Source organism: Ictalurus furcatus, chromosome 22 (assembly GCF_023375685.1).
Source record: "Ictalurus furcatus strain D&B chromosome 22, Billie_1.0, whole genome shotgun sequence".
In the NCBI taxonomy this organism is placed as follows: domain Eukaryota; kingdom Metazoa; phylum Chordata; class Actinopteri; order Siluriformes; family Ictaluridae; genus Ictalurus; species Ictalurus furcatus.
This window is the reverse complement of record NC_071276.1, coordinates 8,508,023-8,519,898: the sequence shown is the minus strand read 5'-3', so window position 1 is coordinate 8,519,898 and position 11,876 is coordinate 8,508,023. Positions and strand designations below refer to the sequence as shown.

At 37.5% G+C, this 11,876-nt stretch overlaps 2 protein-coding genes across 2 annotated transcripts in view; both read right to left on the bottom strand.

The window, feature by feature from the left end:
* Positions 1-2,935: 2,935 nt before the first annotated feature.
* On the bottom strand, positions 2,936-4,727 carry LOC128599298 (uncharacterized). Its single transcript, XM_053610811.1, has 5 exons — positions 4,222-4,727; positions 3,960-4,120; positions 3,753-3,822; positions 3,454-3,652; positions 2,936-3,340 (listed from the first exon to the last, which is right to left on the bottom strand). Exons 1-5 carry the CDS (start codon positions 4,725-4,727, stop codon positions 2,936-2,938), a joined length of 1,341 nt encoding a protein of 446 aa, XP_053466786.1.
* Positions 4,728-4,735: 8 nt separating this feature from the next.
* Positions 4,736-11,876, bottom strand: part of LOC128625625 (hemicentin-1-like) — a 30,099-nt gene continuing 22,958 nt past the window's right edge. The window contains exons 8-15 of the mRNA XM_053654107.1: positions 8,775-8,961; positions 8,590-8,687; positions 6,604-6,757; positions 6,373-6,491; positions 6,104-6,265; positions 5,317-5,433; positions 4,926-4,992; positions 4,736-4,813 (exon numbers count right to left, since the gene is read on the bottom strand). Of these exons, the coding sequence (XP_053510082.1) occupies positions 4,946-4,992; positions 5,317-5,433; positions 6,104-6,265; positions 6,373-6,491; positions 6,604-6,757; positions 8,590-8,687; positions 8,775-8,961 (884 nt within the window). The 3' untranslated portion in view covers positions 4,736-4,813; positions 4,926-4,945. The remainder of the gene's footprint in view (positions 4,814-4,925; positions 4,993-5,316; positions 5,434-6,103; positions 6,266-6,372; positions 6,492-6,603; positions 6,758-8,589; positions 8,688-8,774; positions 8,962-11,876) is intronic.

Here is an 11,876-nt window from a genome sequence, read left to right as displayed (position 1 = left end):
TAACCCAGCTGATATTAATTTGCACAGATAGGGGGAATAATTACTTACGGATTTCAGCTGGTTCCTTGCCTCAACTCTCCTTGGAAAACTGCTTTTTCTTAGCGTGTTCAATACTTTTTTCCTCTGTGTCATTCCACTTTATTACACACAACTTTATTTATGGACTTTAATGTTGTGAATTCTTTATATTGCCAGATTTCTTCAGTTAATACTGATGTCTGGTGAAAATTTCATGTGAATAGCATAATTGGAAATATATTTACTGAAAAAAATGTTGACATGTTCAATACTTTTTCCCACACTATAATTATATTTAACTACTGTATTGATACCAGCTATAACTAGTACACTGGGCTGAATGTCATTATATAAATTAAGCGCATGTCTCTACTTGCAGCAGGCTCATTGAATAAGCCCCAGGGAACTTCAAAGTGCCTTTTAATTAGGTTAATGTTGGTAAAAAGGGCACAAATAAGTAAAATATTTGTAACATCTACATATGTGTAAAAATATGTAGTTTTATTTTCACCAATTACAAGGTCCTCTGACAAAACTACATATTTACAGAGTCTGAGCAACCTAGTGAGTGATAGACATCTTTTCAGCAAAAGGTAAAATGTTAAAATACCTTTCTCTGTACTCCCTGTGACATTAATGAATTTCTCACAGCAAAACTATGCAACGGAAAACAGAACAGTGATAAATGTTTACATATCAGACACTATGTAATGTATTGTAATGACACTTGGGCATAAAAGAACATGATCTTAGGACAAGCATCCCTAATGCTCTAGCACAGTACAATCTTTGTAAGGTGCTAATATCACCCTGAAGCAGCAGCGTAACATCTATATTCCTTTGTAGTGGTAGTCCATTGTGTCATACACTCACAGATCACTTTAACAGGTTTACCCCTGCACATACATGCAGTTATCCAATCGTGTAGCAGCAATGCATAAAATAGTATGGGCAGGTTACAACAGCAGAAAACCATACTGGGTTTCATGCCTGTCAGGCAAGAACAGGAACCTGAGCCTACAGTGTGCGCAACAAAACTAGACAGTAGTTTCAGTTGCTTCAGATTCCTATTTGTGGCTGAAGAGTGGAACTTAGTGTGGTCTTCTGCCTCAATGTTTGACTTGTGCGCATTGAGATGCTTTTCTATTCACCACAGTTGTAAAGAATAGTTATTTGAATTGCTACTCAAAACAAGTCTGACCATTCTCTACTGACCTGTCTGGTACCAACAACTACCCCAATGGTCAGAATGAAGCTCTTGACCTGTATCTATATGATTTTATGGATTGTAGTGCTGCCACATGATTGGCTGATTGGATAAATACATGAATAAGCAGGTGCATATTTATTAAATTGGCCAATGTGTGTATATGCCCTTTGAATAACAAGGCTTATGATGGTTTTTGTTTGTTTGTTTGTTTGTTTTTATTTTGTAAGTAAAATCCAGACTTTACTCGGTAAAAGGCTTGAGAGTGTTTGGGTTTGAGAAAAGTATATATAAAAAAAAACAAGCAGTGCTGTCTTGGACAGCTTTCAAAGAGACATTAATCAATGATGTTGACAAGGGGAATTTTCAATCCATGCGCAGTATTGGCAAATAACAAGTTAAATGTAATGTCATTAATATGAAATTTGTTTCAATGATTCCAGTAACCTGCAATCAGTGTTCTGCCCAGTCATGCACTAAAGCACCTTGTCAATGTGTAAAGGTGTTGGAAATTGAAAGGTGTTTTTTGATGTGTGATAACTGATACTGAGACTGAGGCTTGTTTGTTACAATAACTGTTGATTTTCTGAAGCACTGGTTTAAGATTAATTAATCAGAGGTAATAATTTGTGGAAACTCCTTGTTTTTAACTGCTGCAATTATGAATAAAGAATGAGAATCTACTTATGATTATTCTTCTGAAAAATAGAATATGATTTGAAAATTAACAATTTATGACATCATATGATTATTATTATGCCTTGTTTCTGGATTTGTTTGTTGTTTTCGTTTGCTACTCTAATTTTTCAATTACTCAGTTGTGAGTTTTTAGAACAAAAGGCTTTTCCTGAAATGGATAGACTGATGGGTAATTTCATTAATAAAAAATGGTCTTTCCTGAATAACTAACAGACTTCTTTGTGAAAATTATTTCTTTTGTGAAATTATCCCCCCCCCCCCTTTGAAATTTCATTCAGAAGCCTGTTTCTAATTGGTAAGCAAAAGATGAACAAATACACCATCAACGTAGAGTTTTATTAAATGTTATATTAACTATTCAAAATGAAAACACAATGTGTTTTGAATGTACATCATATTTTGATTGTTATACTGATATTAACATAAATCTGATTTGTTCAGTGGAAAGGTAGCACAACCTTTGGTTATGTAAATGTAACAGTCATGTTGATTTGCACTAGAAAAATCTCGATGCTAAATCATTCATTCATGCACCTTTCCTTTATAACAATATAACTGCAAACCAATGCAGCTAGTAAGAAATACAAGAAATATCTGTTACTATAATAATATGAAGTAAATGTGCTGCAATTAAATTTGATGAAACATTATTGTTAATTCACATAATTTGTTGTCATTTCTAAATTACGTATACATATACACAGCCTTTATTTTTATTTTTTTTATTTTTATTAAGTAATAACATAATTTTGGCATTTGATAGACATAATTTGTTTTATGTTTGATTTTTAAAAGAATTAATTATGTACTCGTACTGTAACCAGGAAAGTAGAATAGGAGAATTATAAAAGCAGAAACAATAAGCAAACCATCAGCACCTTATAAATCAGACAAAAAGAAAGCTTAATAACATCAATCCCTCTGACACTGTGTGGGACATGTCTTTGTTTATCTTCAATGAACATTCAAGTAAGCATAAGCCCAGGCAGAAGTCATTTTTCTTTCCATGATTCATTTGCCATGGTGGGTAGACAGAGCATTTTGATCATGCTCATGCCGGGAATTGCTTTGAGGTCTCAGAGGCCCATACTGCGTAGGGTTGGAGGGGTAGAAGTGCACATCAACAGCCACGGAGGTCATGCCCAAGGTGACACAATGGGACAGCATGAGAGGACAGGAGGCATGGGAGAAGCTGATGCTGTGGTGTACTGGAGTGGAGGAGGAATCGCTGGTCTGCAAGGTCAGAGAAGAGCGGAGAACCTCTTCCTGAGTGCCCAAAGGGTTGGAATGGGGTGGTGAAGGGGCATCCCTTTGGCACTGTCCCAAATCCTGGCTCCTCCAGTCCTCCATACACTGAAGCTGGATGTCAGGTGGGAGAGAGGGTGTGACTTTGCCTTCCTCAAACGATGTCTCTAACTGAAGTAAAGAAGTTATAACATTACTCATCTGATACACAACATTTGTTGAATGCTGACCATCATCTGTAATAAAAATCTATGCTGTGATTTTGGCTGAGAATGACCACTGGCCTGCTCCTCCTCAGAGGGCTCTGGGTGTGTTTCCACTATCACCGGCATGTCTTGGCTTGGCTGGACTTCCTCTTGTGCGTCATCATAACATGGTTCCATTAGCAATGTGGATGGACTGGAAGGCGGAGGATGGGCTCTCATCTCAGAAGTGTTTGGGCTTTGCTCAATAACAGCAACCATGTTGTCATCCTCAAAAGCTCTGCAGCAGACACCAGTGTAGAAAATACTATTTAAACATCATTTCAGATAAGTGGGTTGGGATGAATTGAGACTGGTGTTATAATATTAACCAAACTCACTTATTATCATATGTTCTTTCAATTGCAAGACGTTCACCGTGCCTGCAAGGCCCGCCAAGGCCTCTGAGAGCTTCAGTAAAAGAGTGTCATTATTTGGTTTGTACTATTTTAAAGGTTATTGGCATAACACTGATTTTAGATTAGAAAGAACATTTAGCATGCCTGTTCAAGTATTAAGAGTATTTTACAAATTTGAAGGTGTCTTACCTGCTCGCCCTTTAGTTATGGCTGCAGGGTCATTTTTCCGAAACAAAGAATAGAAAGCCATGGTGATGAAAATAAATGCCAAGGAAACTCCCACCCCTACCACAATTGGAATGTCATGTTTTTCAAGCATAGGCAGCCAACTCTGCAACTTCCTCTTCTCCCTGATAACAGATTGTGGAAAATCTTCAACACAGTGGAAAATTTTCAACACAGAGAGCACAAAAAAAACAAAAAAACCCTCAAATACCACATAATATGCTACCTGGCATTGTTGTCTATAGTCCTCATGGGGGCCTTTGAGGTGTTTTTATTAAACATTTCAACTAATTCAGTATTATTTGCCTGTGATGCCTTGGTGGCTGTAAGTTGCTCAGCAGGCTGACTCCAGTACTGGTGGACCTCTACAGGAGTTGTACTGCTAATACTGTTCATATTATACAATGTGAACCCAGAGGTCTGGGTTAGTTCAAGGGCCTGAACCACTGAGCTGGGAGAGGAGGGGTCTTGCTGTGAGCTTGTGTGCTGGTCAGAAAGTCCTTGAAGAGAAATTTGCTTGAAGGTTTGGTTGTGTGCAGACAAGGACTCAGGTTCTATGTGGCTTGGGTGCAACAGTGGCTGATCTGGATGCTGAGTGATTAGATTAGTTGGAGTAACATGTGCATGTCGTTTTTGTGTACGTGTTTCTACTGGTTTGGAGTAAGGGAAGATAGGCTGTGGCCCTTGGGTTCTTAGGAGGTCTTTGTAATTCTGTTTTTCTCCTGTGTTCATGCTGTCATGATCAGTGAAGGAAGTATAGGAGTCAAATGGGGTAGGAACACTGATAGAATGTGTTGGTGAGTTCTTCAGGTAAGTATCTATAGATGTGAGAGAGGAAGAAAAAAATAAACACACAACTCATGTTTTAAGAAAGTCATTGGACACATAGTACTTGTTGTGGTTATAGATTGCTGAATGGATTCATTTTACCTTTAGGAGATTTTAAATTCTTATAGCCGGTAGGATTTGTAGGTTCTTCTGGCTTGATTTCTTTGATCTAAAATATTTGTCAATAAAACAAACCTAGAGTATTCACTCAAAAGAAATACATTTCACCCTTCAGCATTGTAGAGTACATAGAACCAATGAAACATTCAAATGATGGTGTGGGATGCTTTTTACAGTATTTGAACAGGACAAACAAAGAGGTTACAATGGGATGGGATCACAACACTGACTTCCGTATGCTACTTACTATAGATAATAAATCATCTTCAGGATCAGCTTCAAGTTAGAAGATTAAATCAGTTAGAGCACGATAACAAAGTTATTTACCTATTTATGTGCAAAATTTTTTGTTTCAGTAACAGAATTCATTTACCAGAGAAAACCGTTATGGTGGTCTTTCTTCTATCCTGACCTATGTTGTTTTCAGCAGTGCAGTAATACTCTCCTGCATCTGACTGGTGGGCATTAGAGATGTGCAGTGTCTCATTATCTGCAGGGCAAAAAGCTCTTCAAAGTGCAAAGCATTCTTGATGTATGAAAACACATTCAATAGAAGATAGTTAACCCGCTACTGCATGAATTATTACATTTACATCAAACAAATGTTGTTTTTTAAAAGGATTTAATGGAATTAGTTCAAGTAATTTAAAAAAAAATATCGAAAAATAAAAAAATTAGGGCAGGGTAGTTGGTAAATTGTTGCAACAGTGTGGAAAGTATCATATAGTCAAAAATATAATTCCAATTAATGCATTTTCCAGACTATAAGTTGCAGCATGTTTTTTGCCACCTAGTAAGCATGTAAAAAAATAATAAAAATAAATAAATAAATAAAACGAAAAACATTATATCTTCTAGAAAGGAATAACAGTTGTAAAACGTATGTTTTAAGTAATGCTTTAAGTAGTTTTCCCTAAATATTGAAACAGTAATCAAGTTTTGAGAGCCTTCGCGGATAATTTTCAGCATTCCACCAAACAGCACTTCCTGGTCATCTGACATGGCATATTTTTATTATGTCAAAGTAAAAGCGCCCCATTCCAGTTACATTGGAAAATAGTAGTTTTGTATATAAAAAAATGGATATAAATGAATTATTGCCATATGGCAATACCATGCAGTAAAGGGTTAATACAAAAAAGATTTCCAGAATCTCTTGCCATCAACGCGTATGCGTGGTGAAAATGATAGAGGTGTCTGAAGAGCACTCCTGCGCCAACTGTACTTCAGTGGTGGGTTTCCAACAGCTCGGCATGGGAGAATGATGGTGGCTCCCTTGGACACATTCACTGATCCCGCAAATAACACAATGATCGGCTTTGCTGAAAAGCATTTTAAGGTACATACAGCACAATCAAGAAACAAATTCTCAACACACTAAATTACCTTACATGGCCCTACATGAATAATTTTACTAGGTATAATTTACCAGCTATACGTAGGCTAATCGTTTTCTCATCCTGTCCCACAGAATTGGAGGCTGCACACGTGTAAAAACCTTCATCATAGTTTCTCAATGAGGAGATATAAAGAGTTGCATTTCTCACCCTGTGAATAAAGCACTGTGATCAAAGTGATTTGTAACACTTTATATGTATATATGAAACTACCTGATCGTAACCAAAAACCACACATTTACATGGAATATCCAAATGTATACCCCTTGGTAATTTTGCCTCCTGTTCTTACAGACTGGCCATGTTTTGACCACTCAATAGAGGGAACAGGGTGTCCTGACACCTGGCACTGAATCACCACCTCCGCTCCCACTGTGGAAATCACCGCCAGGGGCCAGATAGTAACGGATGGAGGAGCTAACAATTAAAGGACCACAAGAACCACAAACAATGGTCTCAAAGATAAATAAATTAGAAAAATTAATCATGCTTGAAAACAAATGGTAAAATGACTTGCATTGAAATAAAAAAAATAATTACATGCTGCTAAATGGCTTACAGTTAATACAGTAAAGTGGAAAGTTTGCAGCCCCCATAGTTTTTGGGTGAAAAAAGCTAAACGTACTTCTGTTTGACAATATCTCTACGTATATGTAATGTAGAGATATGTAATGTAAATACAAACAGAATGCAATTTTCATTTGCAAATCTCATAAACCCATATGTTATTCACAATAGAACATATCAAATGTTTAAATATATCAGAAAACATATCAAATGTTTAAACTGAGTAAATGTACCATTTTAGAAAAAAAATAATGTCATTTTGAATTTGATGGCCGCAACACATCTCAAAAAAGTTGGGACGGGGCAACAAAAGGCTGGAAAAATAAGTGTTACTAAAAAGAAACAACTGGAGGTTAATTGGCAACAGGTCAGTAATATGATTGGGTATAAAAAGAGTATCTTAGAGAAGCAGAGTCTTTCAGAAGTAAAGATGGGCAGAGATTCACCAATATGTGAAAATCTGCTTCTACAATTTGTGGAACAATTTCAGAATAATGTTCCTCAACGTAAAATTGCGAAGACTATGAATATCTCATCATCTACAGTATATAATATCATCAAAAGATTCTGAGAATCTGGAAAAATCTCTGTGCACAAGGGACAAGGGTGAAAATCAATATTGCGTGTCCGTGATCTTCGGGCCCTCAGGCAGCACTGCATTAAAAACAAGCATGATTCTGTAATGGAAATCACTGAATGGGCTCAGAAACACCTCCAGAACTCATTGTCTGTGAACACAGTTCACCGTGACATCCACAAATGCTGGTTAAAGGTCCATCGTGCAAAGAAGAAGCTATATGTGAACATGATTCAGAAATCCTGCTGTCTTCCCTGAGCCAAAGCTCGTTTAAAATGGACTGAGGCAAAGTGGAAAACTGTTCTGTGGTCGGACGAATCAAAATGTGAAATTCTTTTTGGAAAGCGTGGACACCGCGTCCTCTAAACTAAAGAGGACTAAACAGGAGAGGGACCATCCGTTTTTTTTTTTAGCAGCGCTCAGTTCAAAAGCTTGCATCTCTGATGGTATGGGGGTGCATTAGTGCCTATGGAATGGGCAGCTTTCACATCGGTAAAGGCACCATAAATGCTGGAAGGTACATACTGTACAGGTTTTATAGCAACATATGCTTCCATCCAGATTCCATCCCATCTTTACTTCTGAAAGACTCTACCTCTCTATGATACTCTTTTTATACCCAATCATGCAACTGACCTGTTGCTAATTAACATAAATAGTCGCAAAATGTTCCACCAGCTGTTTCTTTTTAGTAACACTTACTTTTTCAGCCTTTTGCTGTTTCTTAAAATGGTACATTTACTCAATTTAAACATTTGATGTTTTCTAAGTTGTGAATAAGTTGTGTATTTATGAGATTTGCAAATCATTGCATTCTGTTTTTATTTACATTTTACACAGCGTCCCAACTTTTTTGCAACTGGGGTTGTACAAAAAAATGTAGCTGTAGTAATGTAGTAAATGTAGGTGTAGTCAAAAATGTGAGTTAATAAGTTAACATGGTAAATACAGTATTTTGATTTTATAAATAAAACTTGTATTCTTCATCGCATCTTAAGGAAATGCAAACGTTTGCACTCAACTGTATGCAACCTTTTATGTACTGTATTATAATGCAACAATATATAATAAATACATTTATCACAAACTATTTAATATACCATACCTAGAACTTCCAGGAAGATCTTTCTGGAGGTTATAGCCCTTTGTAGGAAGGAATTAGAAGCCCGACAAAAATAAAATCCCCTGTCTGTCTCTTGTACACTAAAGAGAAATGGTTTACAACATACATTATTAAAGTGACAAATGTAACATATGCATACTCTGAGCCTAAAGAAAGTTCACAAGCACCTGTGAAAGAGCAGGTCTCCAGTGGGTTGGGTGGAGATGTGTGACCTGGACCGGAGGAGCCGGTTGTTTCTAAACCAAGACACTTGTGCAGGGGGTCTACTGTGTGGAGGTCTGCAGTACAGAGTCACTGAGTCACCCTTCCTCACTGTTTTATTGACAGGCTGGAGAACAAAGGTCCAGTCCATGACTATGCAGTAAAAAAATATAACAAAAATCATTAGGACATGTACTTAAGTGAGACAAAGTCTCACCTGACAACACCACATCAAATTACTTGAAAACTGATTCACTTACTGGTTGGTTGAATACTTTATTTGTATTGCTTCCCTGTTTTTTTTTTCTTGGGCTGTTTACTGGTTTTCCATGTTTTACTATGCCCTTTGGTTTTTGTCTTCCATTTCTGCTCATTTGTTTTTTCTTTTTCTTTCTTTTTTTTTTTTTTCAAATCTCTGCCTTGCCTTTTAATACTGTTTTTTTTTTTGTTTTGTTTTTTTAATAAACTCCTGCTTGTTACAGATTTCACTTTGATTGTCAGAAGAAGAACAACAAATACATGTCAGAGAGAAAATATGCTTGTATTGCTTGTCCTGGCATCCGCCTCCTGTGCTTGATGACACTCTCTGGATTACTTCTAATATCACCCTTTTATCTCCTGATCTGAGGACCCCTTTCCTGTTTCAGCCCAGATTGACTCTGGTGGAGGAAATGTCATGAGCCAGAACTTATAAACAAACTGCCAATTCCAACAGATGATCAAGGACAATATTATTCTGTGGCTGCTGACAAATGATCCAATTACTGTACATCATGTAAAAAGGGACGAACACTGTAATGGAGCTGTTTGCAAAGAGACTAAGGAGGTGGACTAAAGCCCTATCTAGACTTCAGTGGCCTTATGGTATTCTTATTCATTATCCCTGCTGCTATTTCCATTTAAGGGGAACAATTAAGGGGAGCTAAGATATTCACCAAACTTGGATTCGGTAGTGCATATAAACCGGTCATAATCAGAGAGTGGAAAATGGCTTTAGTGACTACTTGGCTCCAATACTAGGTCATGCCACATGGGCTAGCTTTGCACCGTCTGCCTACATTAATAAGGTTTTAAAAGTCATTAAAATACATAAATCAAAAGGTGCAGACTATTTGGTGATACCTCGAATAGTGAAGGGGGTAGAACTTTTTCTTACAAATCCCCCCCGCCATTATCATGTGTTCACCCGGGTTTGTTGATGGTGGAGTGGCTGACTGCATTATGTCCCAGTGCACCTTCATGTCTGTGTTACCTTCTGGGTCTCCCTTTTAGCTATAATGTCATAGCTAGTCTTGCCAGAGTCCCTGCTTGCACTCACGCAAAGTACATTGTCCTTAACCCTTACGGGACAATAAGCATACCTAATAATCTCTCTCTCTCTCTCTCTCTCTCTCTCTCTCTCTCTCTGTCAAGATACCAGTGATCCTGACCCCTTCTGCTCTCTGGACCTGCCCGATCTATCTTGATACCCTACGTTTGGTTGGAATTCTCATCAATTGGAACTCACATGATGCTGCTGAGGATGGCCCCACATGGCGCAGCCTAAAGATCATTGAGATTACTGACGATTGTTCCACTTAAAAACCATAAAGGTGGCTTTGGACCTCAATTCATATGAAGAGTTGTCGGGAAAAAATAGCTTTTCCTTTTGTTAGATTGAGCTCAAAACGGGGGAAATGACAAACTTAATATTTCAACAGCTGATAAACTATTCGTCCACTGATGAATTGAACTTAATGTATTTTATTAAGTCCAGCTAGGATATTAATCACGTGGCCACCGGTAATAATATCCTGATGTTAAACACGAATTATAAGCACAGTAACAAGATCGGACAACTTAGGAAAATAAATCATAAATATAGACAAGAGACACTTGCTCTTAAAATCAGACGAGACTTTATTAAACTATTCTAATACACAGAAAGTAAACTAATACATAAACACACACACACACAAACAAAGGGGGTGAAAGTAGCTTTGACAGAGAATAAATGGCTCCCTAGTTGTAACGCCGCATGCTTTTCTTAGACCTCAACCTGAATGAACCATAAACAATTGAGTAAATTTTCGCTCCATTTTAGAAGGACTCTATTAAATATACTAGCTTCGACTGAGACCTGGAGGTGCTTACAGTACTTGTGTTGCAGTTGCTCTAGACAGGGAATTCCCTCAGTACTATGTAGAAGGGATTCCACTTAGTGGGGATTCGTCAGAGGTCCGGTCACTTTTGAGCAGCATCTAGGAAGACCACTTGGAATGGTGAATGGAGTGGAGTCTCGTAAGCAGCCTGTCTGTGAAGCTTGGCAGTGGTCCTTCTGGTTCTTTCCCTACTAAAGTTAGGAAGCTTGGCAGGAACTGGGTCATGCAGACGTTGATTGCAGAGTACTCTTGCAGATGTTAGTTGAAAAGAGAACATGTTGATGAAGATGTTGATTGCAGAAATTCTGCAGATGTTGGTTAAAGAGGACTGTTGCAGCTGTTGTTAGTTGATGAGGACTCCCCAAAGATTGGGGAGAATTATCTGAAAGTTTTGGTTTAAGAGAACTCATTGTTTCCATGGTGTCCAAGGGTTTTAACTCTTCCTAACTGGGCAGAACGCAAAAGGTTTTGCACCAATCAGCATGAAGTTGGGATGGGGGCATAGCTACATTCTCCACCCATGACTTTACTCAATCTGTTGTTTTGTGGTCACATAATTTCATGTCTTTTCTTTTTTTTTTTTTTTTACAGAGTCTGGATCAAACTTTTACTCCCAACTGTTGGTACCTATACCTAACAACATTCTATTCAATTTTCCTTATTTTCATCTTTCAGAAAGTCACTCAAGGAACACACACATACCAAATAACACATATGTTGGTCGCTGTTAACACAATATTAATAATTAATCACACACCTACAGTTACAATCAAAATTATTCAACCCCCATTACAAATTAGGTTTACTGTCAAAATTGACAAACTTTCAGGTGTTTGCAATGAACAAATCCAACAAAAGCAATTGAAATCGTCGTTCAACACAATGAATGCTTCAAGTGGTTTCCCCAAATTCAACTGAAAATGCAAG